The sequence below is a fragment of the Ictalurus punctatus genome, chromosome 23, assembly GCF_001660625.3.
Source record: "Ictalurus punctatus breed USDA103 chromosome 23, Coco_2.0, whole genome shotgun sequence".
Lineage (NCBI taxonomy): Eukaryota > Metazoa > Chordata > Actinopteri > Siluriformes > Ictaluridae > Ictalurus > Ictalurus punctatus.
In genome coordinates, this window is record NC_030438.2 from 15,957,097 (window position 1) to 15,976,989 (window position 19,893).

General features: G+C 38.0%; 2 protein-coding genes across 3 annotated transcripts; both read right to left on the bottom strand.

Annotated features, from left to right (window-relative positions):
- Positions 1 to 587: 587 nt before the first annotated feature.
- LOC108256651 (zinc-binding protein A33) lies at positions 588 to 9,377 on the bottom strand. Of its 2 annotated transcripts, XM_017453727.3 has the most exons (6): positions 8,601 to 9,377; positions 5,853 to 5,948; positions 4,139 to 4,369; positions 3,728 to 3,750; positions 3,352 to 3,470; positions 588 to 3,232 (listed from the first exon to the last, which is right to left on the bottom strand). In XM_017453727.3, the coding sequence occupies exons 1-6, from the start codon at positions 8,985 to 8,987 to the stop codon at positions 2,664 to 2,666; spliced, it is 1,425 nt and encodes a 474-aa protein (XP_017309216.1). In that variant the 5' UTR covers positions 8,988 to 9,377; the 3' UTR covers positions 588 to 2,663. The 2 variants fall into 2 exon arrangements, with proteins under 2 accessions (XP_017309216.1, XP_017309217.1); XM_017453728.3 differs by lacking the exon at positions 4,139 to 4,369.
- Positions 9,378 to 10,798: 1,421 nt separating this feature from the next.
- On the bottom strand, positions 10,799 to 17,949 carry LOC108256652 (zinc-binding protein A33). Its single transcript, XM_017453729.3, has 6 exons — positions 17,403 to 17,949; positions 16,116 to 16,211; positions 15,495 to 15,725; positions 15,324 to 15,346; positions 14,863 to 14,981; positions 10,799 to 13,166 (listed from the first exon to the last, which is right to left on the bottom strand). The coding sequence occupies exons 1-6, from the start codon at positions 17,787 to 17,789 to the stop codon at positions 12,598 to 12,600; spliced, it is 1,425 nt and encodes a 474-aa protein (XP_017309218.1). The 5' UTR covers positions 17,790 to 17,949; the 3' UTR covers positions 10,799 to 12,597.
- Positions 17,950 to 19,893: the final 1,944 nt, after the last annotated feature.

Consider the following 19,893-nt stretch of genomic DNA (forward strand, 5'->3'; position numbering starts at 1 on the left):
TTTTCATGTGTTGTTGATGTGCGACACGCCACACACAACAGCTGTTCATCTTCTAGGCAGAAGAACTTGAATTTTTCACCGTGTAGACCGCAGAGTGATGTACAACATGCAGAAGCTTTCTCTTTCCTCCTTCGCTGTAGCACGACCTCACACACATCTCTCGGTACATAACTACATGAAGAAGCCACATCGGTTTGCTCTCTGCAAACAGGACATTCCGGAGACCCCATAGACTTCCAGTACTGATCGAAACAGACTTTGCAGATATTGTGACTACATGACAGGAGAACTAGATCCTTGAAGACGTTGTGGCACATGGGACAGGATAATTCCTCAGCAGAGAACGGAAGCTGAGAATCCATTTGCGTATTTGACGCAGGTGAAAACACACGGCTGTTCTTACGGTATAGTAGTCTGGAAATCAAGGCTACACTGTGTGCCCCGGACAGCTGACGTGTTTGGGATCGTAAAGTGAGCAGCCCATCTGCTAATGTGATCTTTCAAATGTACAGAGTTTATTTTCAGGTCAGTGAGGGCGTGTCACTCTGAACGTATCATTTGCAAAACATCACACGATACACAGTGGATCCATATGAAGCAAAGTAAAGCATGTTTAATTTAAATCAGATTTACAATTTACAGTCTTGAAGCAGTTGATTTTATTTCCAGAACGTGATATGAGCTCTTAAAGAAGGCTTTGGCATAACACTTTACATGTGCCACTAAGAATAATGGCAGAGCAATTGCAGTATATGATAGACAAAATAATTTTGCAAAACTAAAAACAATTTTGGATGATAAATTTTGAATTACCTCAGTTTGTACACAATCTGTCGAACTGTGGATTGATGGAGTCGAAACTGCTGGCCCAAATTTAGCCTATTACCCAAAGACACCTAAAATTCAACATAGAAGGAAATACTCACATCTGTGAACCCAGTTGGAGATAGAAAAAAACACACCAGCCGTGAGTGAGAAGAAGCAAGGGTCCAGATTTTATTTCCACCTCACGAGATCCACACCAATGAGAACTCTCAGAAGTGATCCGATACCTGGAGATCAAGCTCCAGTATTTATACTGTATTTACACAGTAGATAACCAATATATTTTAGAAAGACTATGATTTCAATACCAATAGGGTTAAAAAGAGCTCATCTACATTACCATGATGTTTAAAAAAAGGCTTATCAAATGTACCATGATGTTTTGAAAGAGGACTTTCTGACTACCATTAGGATTGAAAGTGGGAGAGAGAGAAAACAATTTCAGAGAGACCTTAGTCTCATGTTGTTATCTCATAATGTTATGTGTGTGCGTTCGGGCCTTTGTGTGTGTTATGTCTGCACGCCCGCCCTTGACTGTACGAGTGTGTGTGTTTCTCAGCCTGCCATCCTCAGCTCTTATATTTCTCTGTGACTAATAAACCATAGTGTGTTACTCTTAAAGATCTTAAAGTGTGAATCCAACCAGTCCTGTGAATTTTCAATAAAATTACATATTACTCATACTAGGTCTCCCTCGTGTTTATTTCATGTCATTTTTATCCACAACAAAACTCTTTGGAGAACCTTTTCCAACCTGATGAGCATGAACTTTTTCTGAGGTCCTCAGAAATCTCCTTTGTTCGTACCGTGATACACTTCCACAAACATGTGTTGTGAAGACCAGACTTTGATAGATCTCTGTTCTTTAAATAAAACAAGGTGCTCACTTTCACCTTCAAATTAACTGATAATCCTAGATGTTCACATACTTATGCCACTTACAGATATTTAATATTGGATTATTTTCCTTAATAAGTAAATGACCAAGTATAACATTTTTGTCTCATTTGTTTAATTAGGTTCTCTTTGTCTACTTTTAGGACTTGTGTGAAAATCTGATGATGTTTTAGGTCATATTCATGCAGAAATATTGAAAATTCTAAAGGGTTCACAAACTTTCAAGGACCACTGAAGGACTGAGGATTCAAGGATGCATCAGTCACAGTGTTCTAATGCACCTTGTCTGAATCAAGGGCAACCGGAGACAGACAAATAAATGAAGAGTTCACAGTGGTCAAATCCATCTTGAGTCATCTAATTTTAATATAAATTTAAATTTATATTTGAATCTATTCATCAGTGACTGAACTTGAACAACATCATGAAAGTCTAATTCTTTGCATTTCTTTCAAGGTGTGTAGCCTGAGCTCAAACTACACTCAAAAGTGAAAGCAAGGTGTGTTGATTTCTTGGAATGGTTGTTAAGTGCGTTTTTTTTTTTTTATGGGACAAATCAACATAATTAAATGTACTGCCCAAGTATAACCTGCAGTATGTGTGGGGAAACACTGCATTGTACTGGTGTATACAAAACTACTAGAGAGCCAATAGCTACCCCTTGTGGAAAATTACTAGGGGAATAACTAGGGGAAAACCAGGGTGAACGCTGAAAGAAACATCACCTGAGCTATGTTATGAGTAAGCACACAGTTTAAATATAACTGTGCAGCTCTGAAGAAAAATGTGACACATTATGTCCCAGATTAACTAATGTCATACTCCATTGTGTTCACCCTCAGCTGTGGAAGAACAGAAAGCAAAACAAAATGTATCTCCATTGTCCATGGCCACAGCAGCATGAGCCAGTGATAATACAACCTGCAGAAACATTAAGAGCATTAAGGGAGCTTTCTCAGCACCACAAAAGGCTGGAGAGGCATGATCTTCAGAGGAAAGAGACTGCACATGCTGTGGAAGAACGGAAAGACCTTCTCAGTGAAGTGGTGCGAGAACATGTGGATAACGGCATTGCTGGCAGGATCTAAGAACCACACCTCCCCCGAATCCATGTCCAGACGAATTCTGACCATCTGGGGTTTGGTAGTCAAAGGCAGAGGAGTATATGCTTCTGAAGGAGACCGAGCACACAGCTTTTGGTCATCATACCCAATACCCCAAGCTCCGCTGGGAAAAACATTGAATTCTTTTCTCTGTACGGACTCTGTGGTCACTCCGAGCATCCAGAACGTGCTGCTTCCGACCTCAACGTCCCAACAGTGCAGCCCTGAAGAGAAGCCCTCAGAGCCCAGCACACACAAACTCCTAAACCTCTCAGGAGTGTCCAAAACTGGCAGTCTAGGCATGTCACTCTGGTCTTCATGGTCATCATCACTGTCCCTCACGCTGGTCAGATCCAGAGACAGGATTAGCTGTGAATGAGCTGTGTTTGGGTCCAAGACAACAGGACCTGAAAGACAAATCACAATTAGTGTATCTTACAGAGATCTAATAGTTAATACATGAGCCAATTTTTCAAATCATTCTAGATGCTGAAAGTGCTCTTATAAAATTTATGAAAAAACTCACTGTATTTGATGAAGCTCTGCATTTTGTTCCAGACTTGGAACTGCAGATTGCCCAGGTACTTTGCGACATTGATTACTTCTTCTGAAGAAATATTTGGTTCTGAATCTTTGTACTGGACTCTAAAAAACCCCCGAAAGGAGTCAAGGCTGTAGTAATCCTGATACCAGATTTGAGTATTACTTTTAAATGTGTGTTTAAATAAAATCTAAATACAACAACTAAAATACATACAATCCTATTTTAAATTAAATATAAAAGCATTATTATTCCTTTATATTATATTCCTTAATAGTGTTACAAAAGTTGTATGTTTGCATCTGCTGTGACAGAAGCATGAAAAATCAATAAAATGGGAAGGAAGAGAAATACAACTTACTTTTCCAGATTTGTCTCAAAGTTCTGCAAAATAAATAAATAAATAAAAATAATTAGATTAGAGGTGTGCACAAGAATTCTTTTTAAAATCACACTCCCACTAACTGTCAAAGATATTCTGACCAATCCTGCATAGTCCTGCAAACCATTTGACCAACTCCATCCATTCCTGAATAAGCTTTGACCAATCCCATCCGTTCTTGCAAATATTTTGACCAATCCCACCCTCTCCTGTAGGAAATTTGACCAATTCTGCCCAATCCCGCAAACCCGCACAGTTACTATTATTTTCTGTACCTCCTTGCTCCTATTACTTTTGTGGGAAATGAAAGAGAGGGGTGGTATGAAAAAAAGACAGTAGAAGAGTGAGGAAGAAAGAAAGAAAGAAAGAAAGAAAGAATTATACCCTGACCTTCAGGAATTTGATGTCTTCAGATTGTAATTCCACTTTTATGTCTCCAATAGTGCCTGAGAGAGCCAGTATCTCTTGTTTAATTTTTTCTATTTTCTTTTCCAGGCTCTCTGTTTTCTGCTGCACTTCCATCTCCAGTTTAATCACCAAGGCTGCTTTTTCATCTTGTAAAAACGTCCGAAGTTTCCTAAACTCCTCATTAATCTGCTTCTTCATGTAACTGGCCTGTTGCTGACATGATTAACACAAGTACCAGTAAGTCAGACATGCACACATTATATGTTTAAAAAAAAGGGCTCAACCAATATTACAATTTTGTTGCCTATAAGCCTAATAAGACTAAAAAATTATTTCTTAGCCCTGGCCAATATGGTAATAAAAAAAATTAAAAATTATATAACCATCAACAGTTTTGGTTAAAATGAAATAGGCTTTCCTTATATTATTAACAATTTCTTAAACAAGTAGAGTTCCCATCTAGAGCCCCAAGTTTGTCTTGTCTCGTAGCTTTCCCATAGATTTATGGCATAATTCCTGCTATATATAAATATATTTCAGTATTATTAGTTATTACAGTTATTATTTGCAGGATTTCCACCAATGCTGTGAAACCTTAAAAAAATATTGTCTGATTTGATCAGGTAACCAATATTGGACGGGTCCTCGTATAAAACAAAGGATAAAGTAACTTTCATACACTTTGTTTATCATATATTATACCATATTTCTGCGTTAGTTTAGTTTATTTATTCATAAAGCACATTTAAAAATAACCGAAGTTGAAACCAAATTGCTGTACAAGTAGTATAAAACAGATTTAAAACAAACATTTAGTAGTATCAAATACTAATTTGATAAAAATAAAAATTCTACACCCTCCAGAACGAATTGAAAGATAATGAATAAAAGCGGGTTTTCAGAGAAGATTTGAACATAGCAACAGAGGGGGAAGATCTAATATGAAAAGCGAGACTATTCCAGAGCCTGGAAGCAGCTACTGAGAAAGCCCGGTCACCTTTAGTTTTAAAACGTGAACTTCTCCTGAAAGGAGAAGTTCAGGGTATGCATATGCATTATACAATATGCATTAAGGATGGCATATGTACTAAAGAACAAGTCCAAGTAAAGATTTAAAAACGAATAGCAGAAATATTAAAATGCTGAAACTGACTGGCAACCGGTGTAAAGTGGTGAGGACAGGAGTGATATGCTCAGGTTTTCTGGTGCTAGTGAATAATCTAGCAGCAGCATTCAATCTAAAGCGGTTTCAGGCAATCCAAAGTAGAGAGAACTACAGTAGTCTAACCTTGATGTTATAAAAGCATGAATAACCCTTTCCAGGTCCTTCTTAGAGAGCATTTTTTGGAATTTAGCAATAGATCTTTGCTGAAGAAAGCTGCTTTTGACAACAGCACTGATCTGTTTATCAAAACGCAATGTAGGATCTAAAATGACACCAAGGTTTTTGACACAATTGTGCACGTTGGTGGACAGAGGACCTAACTGATTGAAAATTGCAGTAGTTGAAACTGGTGGGCCAAAAATGATTATTTCAGTTTTATCACTATTTCGCTGTAAAAAAATTCATGTCCATCCAGCATTTACTGTCATTAAGACATTCAAACAGATTTGACAGAGAACAGCTGTTGTTCAAATTTACAGGAAAATAAAGCTGTGTCGTCTGCTAGCTTTAAAGGAGGCTAGCTATTCTCACCTGTATGTGATGTACATTCCGATGAAAATGAACCTGGGCATCGTGAAAGCTCCGAATTTTCATTTTCAATGTATTCACTGCGCTCTTAAGAATATCCTGCAATCCAAAATGCATAAATTAATCCCACTGTGAGTAAATACATTTTAGTGATACATCCAATTGAAAAGTCTTTTCTGAAACCAAAAAAAAATTAAATAAAATCAAGGGCTGGATTTTATTACTATTACTATTATTATACTACTAATTAGGTACTTGTACCTTTGCGATTACACTTGAAAAGAATAAATTATCGAAACTACCAGGTAATGAAAAAGCCATTATTAAAAAGCCAATTTTTAAAACTACATTATAGACAATAAATAAAACAAAGAATATAAATTATGAAGCTTTCTAAGGTCAATTTTTATAATATATGTGAGAAATGTATATATTAAAAAATCTATTAATTATAATGACCTGAAAAACAAGCAAGATAAGTTGTGGGAATTAGATAGTTAAGGTGTAGGAGCAAGATACTTACAGAGTGGAATGAGATCGTTAAGGTATAAGAACAAGATAATTAAGGAGTGAGAAGGAGATCGTTAAAGAGTGAGAAGGAGATCATTAGGGAGTGAAAATAAGATAATTATGGAGTGAGAATTAGATAATTAAGGAGTGAGAAGGAGATCATTAAGGAGTAAGGATGAGATAATGTGTGACAATGAGATAATTAAGGATTGAGAAGGAGATCATTAGGGAGTGAGAATTAGATAATTAAGGAGTAAGAAGGACATCATTAAGGAGTGAAAATAAGATAATTATGGAGTGAGAAGGAGATCATTAAGGAGTGAAAATAAGATAATTATGGAGTGAGAAGGATATCATTATGGAGTGAGAATTAGATAATTAAGGAATGAGAAGATCATTAAGGAGTAAGGATGAGATAATGTGTGAGAATGAGCTAATTAAGGAGTGAGAAGGAGATAATTAAGGATTGAGAGGGAGATCATTAGGGAGTGAGAATGAGATAATTAAGGAGTAAGAAGGAGATAATTAAGGAGTGAGAATGAGATAATTATGGAGTGAGAAGGAGATCATTAAGGAGTGAAAATGAGATAATTATGGAGTGAGAAGGAGATCATTAAGGAGTGAAAATGAGATAATTATGGAGTGAGAAGGAAATCATTAAGGAGTGTGAATGAGATAATTAAGGAGTGAGAAGGAGATAATCGGCGAGTGAGATCATTCAAGGGCGTAACCATGGTATGGACATGGGGGGGATGGGGGGGGGGGGCAACGAACTCGGCGGGAGGATATGAAAGTGAATGTAACGTTAATGGTCAAAAACTGGAACTGACCTTAGCCTAGCCTACTTCGTGAGTGTGCAAATATCAACACTTAATTGACGTTCTTAAGAACAAACCAGGCCATGGTATGATGCCTTCTATACCAAGCTAAGGTTACCTACTATTTAGGTATCTAGTTACTTACTGTCTGAATGAAAGCTCGTATGTTCTGCTGCACTTTTCTACACTTGGCTGCTGTCTCCATTTCCTACAGACTGAGCTGCTAAGATATATCAACGAACATGCGTTGCTCCCAGTAAAATCTCGCATTAACTATAAAATACTTTTATTAACCTATAAAGCACTAAAAGGTCTCGCGCCACAATATCTAAGCGATCTTTTGGTTTTATATGATCTGCCACGCCTACTTAGATCAAAAGATGCAGGCTATTTGACGGTACCTCGAATAGTGAAGGCTACAGCAGGGGGAAGAGCTTTCTCTTATAGAGCCCCACAGTTATGGAACAGTCTTCCAATTAGTGTTCGGGACTCAAACACAGTCTCAGTGTTTAAGTCTAGGCTTAAAACGTATTTGTTTACTCAAGCCTACCCTGACTAGATTCTGTTCTACTACTTCGCAGTCATAATAATCTTTTTTCTCCCTCTCTCCTTCTGCCGAGCCCCACACGAATTTATGGAGATACTAGAGATCCAGATCCTTTCTGCCTCTGGATGGAGCTCAAATCTTCTCCAATTCCAGACTGCTGGGACTACGGCTGCTCCTAACGCCATACAGACTTCATATAAATCCATAATGAACTTTTTCACACTATCTTTTGTTACCCAGATGAGGATGGGTTCCCTTCTGAGTTGGCTTCCTCTCAAGGTTTCTTCCTCTTAAAACATCTTAGGTAGTTTTTCCTTGCCAGCGTCGCCACTCAGTGGCTTGCTCAGTCGGGATAAATTCACACCTTTAATATCTGTATATCATGTTGATATTTCTGTAAAGCTGCTTTGAGACAATGTCTATTATACAAAAGCGCTATACAAATAAAATTGAATTGAATTGAATTGAATGGAATGCGTTGAGTATGGGCGCAACCAAGTGTACAACTTGGGGGGGCACACACCGATTTTCCTTAACAAACAGAAATATATAAAAAGGAATATACAGAAATAAATTGAATAGATGAAGAAAATACAGATCCGTTGGCAGGGTTCATTAAATGGGGACATGTAGAAAATATTTTGTACTGTATAAGGAGGGGGGGGGGGGGGGGGGGTTGGGGCAGATTGGTATTTCCCTCAACAATGGGGGCGGGGGGGGGGGGGGGGGGGGGGTTGGACGACCCCCCAAAGAATGCGTGGTTACGCCCATGAGATCATGGCCGCGACTAAGTAACTCGAGGGAACGATATACTTAATTATTTTTAAAGAATGAATGTCGCTAGTTGGGCCCCGAATCTATTCCATCAAAGTTGACCTTTAGTTCTGAAGCTGCTTCGTCGACAGGTATGAAGTGGTGCTGGAGGTGTTTACTAGAATCTCTGCACATTAAGCACGCGGCCTGTCCGTCATTCACACAGAAGAGTTTCAGCTTCTCTCCGTGGATGTCGCAGAGTGTCTCGGGATCACCTCGGAACTCCAGGAAGGTCTGAGACAGGTTTTTCAGAGCCAGGTTGATAGGAGGGTTTGTCGCGGATCGTTTCCTGCAAAGCGGACACTCTCTGCAGCCTTTGGTGTCCCAGTACCGGTGAACGCAGGTGCTGCACGCGCTGTGACCGCACGAGAGGAGCACGGGCTCCTTAAAGACATCACAACACACAGGGCACGCGAAGTCCTCCTCAGAGAACGACCGTTTAGACGCCATTAGTGAGATCCTCTTCAGCTACACACCTCCTGACGAGTTAATGTTGGTTTACTGTTTCACTTCTCCTTCTTCTTAAAAAAAAACCCCTCAACAATATAGTTCTTATACACGTTATAGGCTCTTTACTCATGAAATAAGCTACAATACTTTACGTTTTACTTTCAGTTTGAAGGGTTGCCAGGTCTTCCTGCCAATTGATTGTTTTCACAGTTCCGGGTTGTTGCAATTTTACTTCCGCTACTACAACAACAATGGCAGTGCCACGTACTGTTTATGAGAAGTGTAACAGAAAAACTGCGAACTGCAGTGGGATCAAAGAAACAAGTTAAAATAGACATCCCAACTCTGCCGGAACTTCCGGGAGTCTCCTGCATTTTAACAGCAAGCGATAGACCGGGTGAGAGAGTGACACGGCGCGCCCTGATTGGTCTATTTTTGTGTTACCTAATATATCAGTTTTCTCGGTAGGCGGGCTTTACAGTCTCTCTCTCTCTCTCTCTCTCTCTCTCTCTCTCTCCAGTTCATCCATCAGTTCGGCTCAGTTTACGGTCTGGAGTGTCCAAATAAAATAGTACAAAACGCACTTCACCACACACTCCACTAAAGTGTACCCATGCATAATAGGGATTTAAAAAGAAATAATAATAATAAAAAAGAAAGTGAAATGAGTATTTGCAGGTTTGGATGTCTGAGTACAAGGACATACTACTACTACTACTACTACTACTCATCTACTACTACAACAACAACTACTACTACTACTCAACTACTACTAATGCTACTACTATTACAACTACTACTACTACTACTCAACTACTACTACTACTACTACTATTACAACTACTACTCAACTACTACTACTACTATTACAACTAATTCTACTACTCAACTACTACTAATACTACTATTACTACTACAACTACTACTACTACTACAACTACTACTACTACTCAACTACTACTAATGCTACTACTATTACAACTACTACTACTAGTACTCAACTACTACTAATACTACTGCTATTACACAACTACTACTACAAGTACTACTACTTCTACTACTCATCTACTACAACTACTACTACTACTCAGCTACTACTAATGCTACTACTATTACAACTACTACTACTAGTACTCAACTACTACTAATACTACTGCTATTACAACTACTACTACTACTACTCAACTACTACTAATACTACTACTACTACTACTACTTCTACAAGTACTACTACTCAACTACTACTAATGCTACTACTATTACTACTACTACTACTATTACAACAACAACTACTACTACTACAACTACTACTACTACTACTACTACTACTACTACTCAACTACTACTTCTACTACTACTACTGCTACTACTACTACTACTACAGTAGTAGTACAGTAGTACAGTTGTACTGAACAGTAGTTCAGTCTCAGCAGTGTGGACAAAGATGTAAAAAGATGTGAAAAATCTTTCCACTGTGAGTAAAGGTGATATAATGCCTGTATTTCTGTGTTAAGCAAAAGACTGTGAGGTTTAACAGAAATCAATTTCTTTCATGTCTACGTATTTAGGGTTATATGGGCCTGTCAGTAAAACCAAATAAAAAAACTTTTAGCATCATGACTGTCACTGTCCTTAATTGTAATCTTTAAAAGTAACCGGTACATATGTAACCAAATAGTTTTAAAAAACAGGGATTGCCTAAATATTCCTGCAAGTTACAACATATAATGCTACATGACTTATTTGACTAATTAATTGATGCACAACTTAATACATAAAATTAATTCATATGAGAGGAGACCACCTTGTATGTCTGCTATATTTTAATAGATAAAGTTAGCGACATAATAATAAGAAAATACATGCAAGCAACTACATATAGCAGCCCAAATACAGGAGAAAATCATGGCCCTGGCAACAGTCCTCACACGCCATGCTCCAAAATCCTCCCTCTTATTGGTTCATTCATTGTCACAGACCATCCCAGTGCTTATAGACATTCCAGCTTTTAACCCATAGACTGTATATACAGTGAATACCAGATTGGCACTCTACATAAAAATGAGTAATAACAAATATATTAAATCAAAGGCACTTGCAATTAGTCCTTCTTTCAGCATATGGGAATGTAGTACAGTTCTAACAGTATTTTTCTTAAGCATTCCATTTTTTTGTACAAAGCAGTGGTTTAAAAAATTATTGGCAGCCCACTGTTAATATTTGGTGAACTATTCCCTGGAGAGAATAACAGCATTCATCCACTAACAAGGTTGCAGACATTTTCAAAGGGATTTTGGACCACTTCTCAGAATGTTGAGACTTTTAAGGTGACACAACATACAATAATAATAGTAATAACAACAACAACAATAACAGAGTTAACAAGGTGTGTCTTCATACTTTAAATATCCCATGTGCATTTCTTACATGTACAAAGCTTCTTATACAATACTAAACTAGGCTGTACACCATCCTACTGAGGTTTGCAGTGTTTTGTGGGAATAAATAACGAGAAGCATGAATAACATATCACACAAAATGGCTTATAGGGAAAGCAAAGATAATAAAAACCAAGACATGAAATGTTAAAAATAATAATAACAAAACGATAAAACTAAACTGTATTAGATACAGGAATGAATAAGAGCATTAGGGCACTTGTCCTCAAACAAACAGCCCAGATATACCCACCATAGCCAAGATGTGTGTAGATGTTATGCTACATTTTATCAGTATGATTTTCAATCTCTTTTATAATCACACAGAAAAAGACAATTAAGTTCAGAATGAAATCAATCAATATCAATACTAATTTCCAGCAGTAAAACTTATGTAGGCATTTATTTAGGAGGTGGATTAGTGCATTACTCTTTGTGTTATATCTGTTTCAATATTCCAAGATTCACTGTATTCCTCTGTGTTTGGTCTCTAAGACTGTGTCCTTGAACCCATGTTTCAAGAATGGTCATGGCTAACACAAGAAATCAGTCATGCCTTTGCCTTAAAAGCATGCCATTATAAAGTCTCCTACACTGTGATTCGCCAGAATGTGCTAAAAGGCTTTAACAAATGTCATTTAACATCCCTGCTCCCATCCAACTGGAAAAACTTTGGAATAATATTGTACATATGACACTAAGACAAATGACAAATGACTAGGGGAAAACCAGGGGAAAAACTGAAAGAGCTTGTCACCCGAGTTAGGTTATGACTAATAACACAGAAACTATAGAGTACATATAAAAAAAACTATAGAATAAATTGAAACTATTAGAGCACAGATTGTAGAAAATAAAAGTGCAACGGCGTTATGTCTAAGTGTGAACAAACACTTGACACATTATGTCCTGTCATACAGCTACATCACTTTCACCTTCAGCCTTGAAAGATACAGAAAGCAAACCAAAACTGTAGTGACTTCATGTTCTCCACATTCTCTTCATCGCCATACGTCTTTCTTCCAGCATCACACAAGTTGTCAGCCTGTAGCCTGAACTGAGTCACCTGTACTTCACGTTGTTACAACAGAATAAAAACATTGCAACTTTAAATATGGACTATAGTCAGTAATGTGAGACACTAGAACTCATCACTTATAGAAACACGAGCATTAAGGGATGTCTTCCAGCACTACAAAAGGCCGGAGAGGCATGATCTTCAGAGGAGAGAGACTGCACATGCTGTGGAAGAATGGAAAGACCTTCTCAGTGAACTGGTGTGAGAACATGTGGATAACAGCTTTACTGGCAGGATCTAAGAACCACACCTCCCCCAAATCCATGTCCAGACGAATTCTGACCACTTTGGCGTTGGCAGGCGAAGTGAGAGGAGTGTAAACTCCCAAAGGGGATCGAGCACACAGCTTTTCACCATCATACCCAATACCCCAGGCTCCTCTGGTAAAAATATTGGGTTCTTTTCTCTGCACATTCTCAGTGGTTACACCAAGCATCCAGAAGGTGCTGTTTCCCACCTCAACATCCCAACAGTGCAGTCCTGAAGTGAAGCCCTCGGAGCCCAGAACACACAAACTCCTAAAACGCCCAGGAGTGTCCAAAACTGGTGGTCTGAGCTTGTCAGCCTTGTCTTCATGGTCATCATCACTATCTCTCACACTGGTCAGATCTGCGGACAGGATGAGCTGCGAGTGAGCTGTGTTTGGGTCCAAGACAACAGGAGCTGAGGAGACAAACCACAAATAGTGTATTTTACAGAGATCTTCAACATGAAGATGAAGGTTCATGAAGATGAAAGTTTGTTTTCAATGAAGAAGAAGGTTCTTCATTGTCCTCAGAGAAGAAATTTGTTTCCACAGGCTGAAAAAATGAACTATCCCCACATTCATACATGTAAACATACAAACAGAATACAGGCATTAAAAACAGATATTGGCCGAATAGACTTTATCAATGATGTCTAAACCTGTGTATCACTTTAAGAAATCTAAAAGAGCATGGCCATGGTCTGCAGTCAGCTTACAAAGCATGTACAAGATCTCACTGTCGAAACCCTAGGAGAGGGATACAAAAGGATTTCCAAAACATGAGGTGTACCATGGAAAACCCCATCATCGCCATCATCAAAGTGAAAAAAATGGGGCACCACAGTGACATTAACAAGAATAGGACGCCCCTCCAAAATTGATGAAAGGACAAGAAGATATCATATCAGGGAGGCTGTCAGGAGACCTACAGTGACATTAAAGGAGCTGAAGAAATATTTGGCAAAGTACTGGTCACCCCCTGTGACATGTGACAACAATCTCTTGTTTTCTTTACACCTGGCCAAAAATGTGCCAAAATGTGTTATGGTCTAATGAGACAAAGGTACTGTAGAATTTTAGGGGGCAAAATTCTAAACGAAAGGTTGGCATAAAAACAATACAGCTTATCTTTCACCCAAAGATCACCATACCCACAATATTCTAGTCAAGAATATTGGAGAGAATATTGGATAGCTCCAAATACCAATCTATTTGGCACAAAACCAGCAGGCATCTGTTAGACAACTGAAGTTGAAGAAAAATATAACCTTCCTTTAGCTAGATAACGACCCAAAGCACAAATCAAAGTCAACAAAGGAACGGCTTCAGAAGAAGAAGATCAAAGTTTTGGAATTGCTCAGTCAGAGCACAGATCGAAATCCTGTCAGCAACCTCTGGAATGACTTGAAGAGGGCTGTGCACAGTAGATCCCATTGCAATTTGATACATCTGGAGCATTTTTACAAGGAAGATTGGAATAAAATTGCCAAATCAAGAGTTCCTCAGTTGTTAGTCTTACCCAAAATATTGAGAGCTATATTACAAGCAAAATGTGCTTTAACAAAGTTCGTATTTTAAAGTATTAAGGTGCCAGAGTGTGCAACCCTAAAATGTTTTTTTTTTGTTCACTTGAATTTTGTGGGTTGCTACAGTATATCACATTAAAGGTGGAAAAGGAGCTGACATGATTTTTATCTTGGTTTCATATTTTACATCACAAAACAATGCCATTTTAACAGGGGTGTGTAGACTTTCTATATCCACTGTGTTATGCTGGGAATTTTGTATAGAAGTTCTATTGGTGATATGCTTAGTAGAAGGATGTTGAGATGGTGGATTTTCTTGATCATTTTATTTAACCAAATAGTATTCAAGGCAGAACTGTAGTCAATGAAGAAGATTATGCCAAAGTGACCTAGGTGTTGTAGTAGGGAACGAACAAATCATGCCACAGCGTTTACTCGAAGATAGACTGGTGAGGTCAAGTCTATTAAATCATTCTAGCTGCTCCCCTACCAGAAACATTACCATTCTCAAATAATCTCATTCATAAAGTTGGGACAAAAAAAAGTGTGTTCAGTTATAAAATGGCTTTCATCAAAAAAGACTCACTGTATTTAATGATGTTCTGCATTTTGTTCCAGAGTCTGTACTGCAGATTTCCCACGTACATTGCCACATCAATAACTTCGCTTGAAGCCACATTTGGATCGGAATCTTTGTAATCAGCTCTAAATTTGAAATAAAAATGAAGTCAGGGCTGCAGTAATCTTGATACCAAATGCCAGAAATGGAACTCCTCAATGATAACCGACTAGAGAAAGCTTTACGTTTAAAAAAAAAAAAGTATAGAATTAAATATGGTTTCATTTCGTGGTTATAAACTAACTATAACCAACTATCTGAGTGTTTAATAGTCATAACAAAGAGAGATGTTTTAAATTTTGTTGTCCCTTAAGTCTAAAGGATGACAATAAACTGTATCACTTGAACGTCAAGGGTGTTTTTTGCATGGAAAAACAAAACAAACAAACAACAGAAAAAAATTAAGAAGCAAGTCAAATCAAACTCACTTTGCCAACGTCCTCTCAAAGCTCTGTAAAAAATATATTTAGGATTAATAAACAAATTATGAGCAATTATGCAATGCAAGGGGTACAAGGTAACAGGATTGAATATAGGATATTAGGATTGAATGGATGGCCTGATGGATGAGAGACAGGGAGGAAAGAAGGAAGCCTAACCTTCAGGAATTTGATGTCTTCAAATTCAATTTTCTTTTTTATGTCTTTAATAGTGTCTGAGAGTGACTGTATCTCTCGATTCATTTGTTCTATTTTGCTTTCCAGATTCTTTGTTTTCTGCTGCTCATCCTTCTTCAGCTGAGTCATCATGGCTCGATTCTCCTTTTGCAGAAACTGCCGAAGTTTCTTAAACGCCTCCTTTATTTGATTTCTTATGTACTCTGCCTGTTGCTGACATGATTAACACAAGTGGCAGTAAGTCAGACACACACATTATGCCTAAATCATGTCACTGATACTAAAGCATTATGATAGCCCCATTTCATATAGCTTTATAAGATCCCAATATAAGCAGACACCAATAGTTTTACTTAAACCGTGCCTTCCTCAAAAATAAACATAATGCAAACCACTTATAAAAATTTATAGTCTGAAACAAGTTAATAACTGTCATTATTGGATATGTTTTTTTAATTATTATTATTGGCAGGAGTTCTACAAGTGCCAAATATATTGTCTTGGGAAGATGCACTTAACTTTCATGCACAATTTTATATCTTATAAGATCATATCATAGCCTATAAAAGTGTTAAAGTTTTAAAGTAGGCTAGCCATTCTCACCTTTATGTGATTTATATTTTGATGACAATGAAACTGGACATCTTGGAGGCTCTTCATTTTCATTTTCAAGTTATTCACTGCACTCATAACAACACCCTAAAATCAAGAATGCCAAGTTTATTCTGATGGTGATTTATTTAATTTTAGTGATGCACCAAAATTAAACGTTAAAACTGAACAAGAAAACAAAACTGATTGTAAAAAATCAAGAGATTTTGTTATTATTGTAGTCATGTTGTAATAAGACCATTAGCAGCACTGATGGTGACGGAGAGCTGCAGGATCATCACCGGGAGGCATTTGAGGTGTCTGATTTATAATTAAATGTGAATAACTACTTAATAAAAATTATATTAATTAATCGTATTGATGCAGAATCACATTCTTGATCAGTCTGATGGAGTGATATTAAACAAGCTTCAAGTTGGTAAAACACAAATCTCATCTACGAACTTGCACCCTCTACTAATAAACAAACAAAAAAAACAAAAAAAACCCCAAAAAACAAATAAATTCCAACCATGTCTTCTCTAGTAAAGGATAGTTGGAAAAGGGAATAGTGTTTGGGAATACACAACCAAAAATTAAAAATAAATAAATATGTGCAGTGATGAACAACTGATGCTAGCTAGCTGCTACTGTAGTACAAGACCCTCCATGGGGGTGGGAAATGTGTTTTAGAGCAGGGGTTCCCAAACTTTTCCAGGGCAAGGCCCCCCAAACGGCATTATCATTTGACCGAGGCCCCCCTTTTGCAAGATTTCTTTAAAACACATTAAAAATACAGACTTCTGAATATATCCCCCTTTTTTATTATTAATAATTACATATTACATCTTTACATTACATTAGGAATTGATTGTGTGTGTGTGTGTGTGTGTGTGTGTGTGTGTGTGTGGTCTGAGAGTGAGAAAGAGAAAACATACTAGTGGGAGGGATGGGCACACCAAATTGTTGAGGCCCCTGGGGCGCCCCCTGGCGGCCCCCACTTTGAAAACCACTCTTTTAGAGAACATTTAATTGGATGATTACAACTAGTACGAGTATGAGTCATTGAAAAGGTTTAATCGTGATGAATTATAAAAATAAAATAATTGAAAAAAACATATCGAAATTATATATATCCTATAGACTCCACTAAGTATTAGAGTCTCTGAAAATGTTAGCATGTTTATTCATCTGTGAGACTACTTAATACCCATTTTTATACCACGTGACAGCTGTAGGCTATAAGCAGGCTAAAGAAATCCAAAATATTATTGTCATAATGTAATGTCAAATTTTTACCTTTAGTTCAGAAGCTGCTTCGTCGACAGGGATAAAACAGTGTTGTACGTGTTTACTAGAATCTCTGCACATTAAGCACGCGGCCTGTCTGTCATTCACACAGAAGAGTTTCAGCTTCTCTCCGTGGATGTCGCAGAGTGTCTCGGGATCACCTCGGAACTCCAGGAAGGTCTGAGACAGGTTTTTCAGAGCCAGGTTGATAGGAGGGTTTGTCGCGGATCGTTTCCTGCAAAGCGGACACTCTCTGCAGCCTTTGGTGTCCCAGTACCGGTGAACGCAGGTGCTGCACGCGCTGTGACCGCACGAGAGGAGCACGGGCTCCTTAAAGACATCACAACACACAGGGCACGTGAAGTCCTCCTCAGAGAACGACCGTTTAGACTCCATTAGTGAGATCCTCTTCAGCTACACACCTCCTGACGAGTTAATGTTTATGAAAGCTTATTTACTGGTACACACGTACTGACGAGCTAATGTTGGTTGTTTTGCTTATTCATAGTCAGGTTTTTAATTTCAGTTTCTCTTTCAATAAACACCTGCCTATATTGAGAACGGAGTAGTCTTTGTATATTGGGAAATAACCTAAAGTACCTCACGTTTTACTTTCACTTCTTATGTTACCATGGTTAGCAGTTCTTTGTGACAATCAAAATAAAAAAAAATTTAAAAAGAAGTTCCAGAACCAGTTCAATGCCAAAGCTTAAAATATTCCCATTCAAACCATATGGTTTTAATAAAAATAAAAAAAACCCAAAAAACAAAACTAAATACACATGGTGTGCCAGTTCACTATAATTAAATTACACAGTACCTTGACATATAATCACAAAAAAAATCCCAAATTTATTGTGTAAATCTTGTAATTAACACTTTTATTGATTCACAAGTTAACACAAAGAGACAAACAACATATATAATGAATCAAACTATTTTAACATAAATCCCCACTATAACCCCTCCCCCTACCAACCTCCCCCCCCCCCCCCCCCCCCCCCCATGAACACCCCTGTGGGCAATTCAATATAAACTCACATATCCAAAAAATAAAAATAAAATAATAATAAAAATAATAATAAAAAAATACACACAATTAACAAAAAAAAAGGAAAATACAATAATCAAGTATAATCATAGACTAAACTCTCAACCGCCCCTCCTCGAGAGTCCCCCAAAAATGCCAAATAACTGCTCCATTTCTTCCTGAAGGAATTCCCGACTCCCATCCTTCTGCTCGACCCCTCCTCAAAGGCAGCCACCCTCCCCATCTCCACACACCACTCTGGAATTATGTGTAAATCTATTTGATATCGCCTGAACGGCATGGTGGCTTAGTGGTTAGCACGTTCGCCTCACACTTCCATGGTTGGGGGTTCGATTTCCGCTGCTGCCCTGTGTGTGCGGAGTTTGCATGTTCCAAAGACATGCATGGTAGGCTGATTGGCATGTCCAAAGTGTCCGTAGTGTATGAATGGGTGTGTGAATGCGTGTATGTGATTGTGCCCTGAGATGGATTGGCACCCTGTCCAGGGTGTACCCCACCATGTGCCCAATGCTCCCTGGGATAGGCTCCAGGTTCCCCGTGACCCTGAAGGAAATGTGGTATAGAAGATGGATGGATGGCTCTCCTCCATGAGTAACATCCTTAAATACGGTACATCTCCAGTACATGGAGATGTTATGAAATTATGAAAACTGTTCATTTTAGTGTCCCGAAGATCATGGGACGCAAAAAAATATGTTGATACTTTTTCTTTAATGATTAAGGCTTAATAAATGTATTATATTTTATGGCTATTTAGGAAACAAATAACTTTGGAAATGTTACAACCATTTTTTTTTTTGCAGATATTCATGCAAGTTTGCTTTACAACAGATGGTATTTGAGATAGCATTTAGTGTTATTCATGTTTGTTACAGGAAATCTGTGGTATTCAGAGTGGGAAAATCCCACAAAAAACCCTGTACCTGGGTAAGCTAGGGAAGAACCAGGGTGAAAACGGAACAATATTACCTGAACTAATACCACAGACAGTTTAAAGTGAAATATAAGAGAATAGTAAAGCACAAGTTATAGAAGATACATGTTTTAAAGTGCAAGAGCATTGGGTCTAATGTTCTTGCAAAAGTAAGCTATACTAAACTGTCCCTTGGTGTGAATGAATTTGTGTGTGTGTGTGTGTGTGTGTGTGTGTGTGTGTGTGTGTGTGTGTGTGTGTGTGTGTGTGTGTGTGTGTGTGTCATGTTACAAGGATTGGAGATGGATGCAAGTGCAGTTAAAGCTTTTAATGAAGAAAGGCAGGCAGACAAATCCAAATCGTAGGTTAAAATCATGGTCTAAAACAAGCAACAGGTCAGGCAGTCGGCAAACAGGGAAGACTGGGCAAAGGCAGAACACGAAAAACGTGAAAACAAAACAGGATCAAATCCATGAAACTAGGAACAAAGATCAAAGGCTTGGTACAGGTCTGATGAAAACACAGAAATGAAAAAT

Excerpts from the sequence above, each read along its gene's own strand:
- LOC108256652 (XM_017453729.3), bottom strand. The coding sequence starts at position 17,789 with ATGGAGTCTAAACGGTCGTTCTCTGAGGAGGACTTCACGTGCCCTGTG. Across the intron at positions 16,212-17,402 it reads AAGCAGCTTCTGAACTAAAG|GGTGTTGTTATGAGTGCAGT; the intron begins GTAAAAATTTGA and ends TCTTGATTTTAG. Across the intron at positions 15,347-15,494 it reads AAGACATCAAATTCCTGAAG|AGCTTTGAGAGGACGTTGGC; the intron begins GTTAGGCTTCCT and ends TATTTTTTACAG.
- LOC108256651 (XM_017453727.3), bottom strand. The coding sequence starts at position 8,987 with ATGGCGTCTAAACGGTCGTTCTCTGAGGAGGACTTCGCGTGCCCTGTG. Across the intron at positions 4,370-5,852 it reads GGAATGTACATCACATACAG|CAACAGGCCAGTTACATGAA; the intron begins GTGAGAATAGCT and ends TAATCATGTCAG. Across the intron at positions 3,751-4,138 it reads AAGACATCAAATTCCTGAAG|AACTTTGAGACAAATCTGGA; the intron begins GTCAGGGTATAA and ends TTTATTTTGCAG.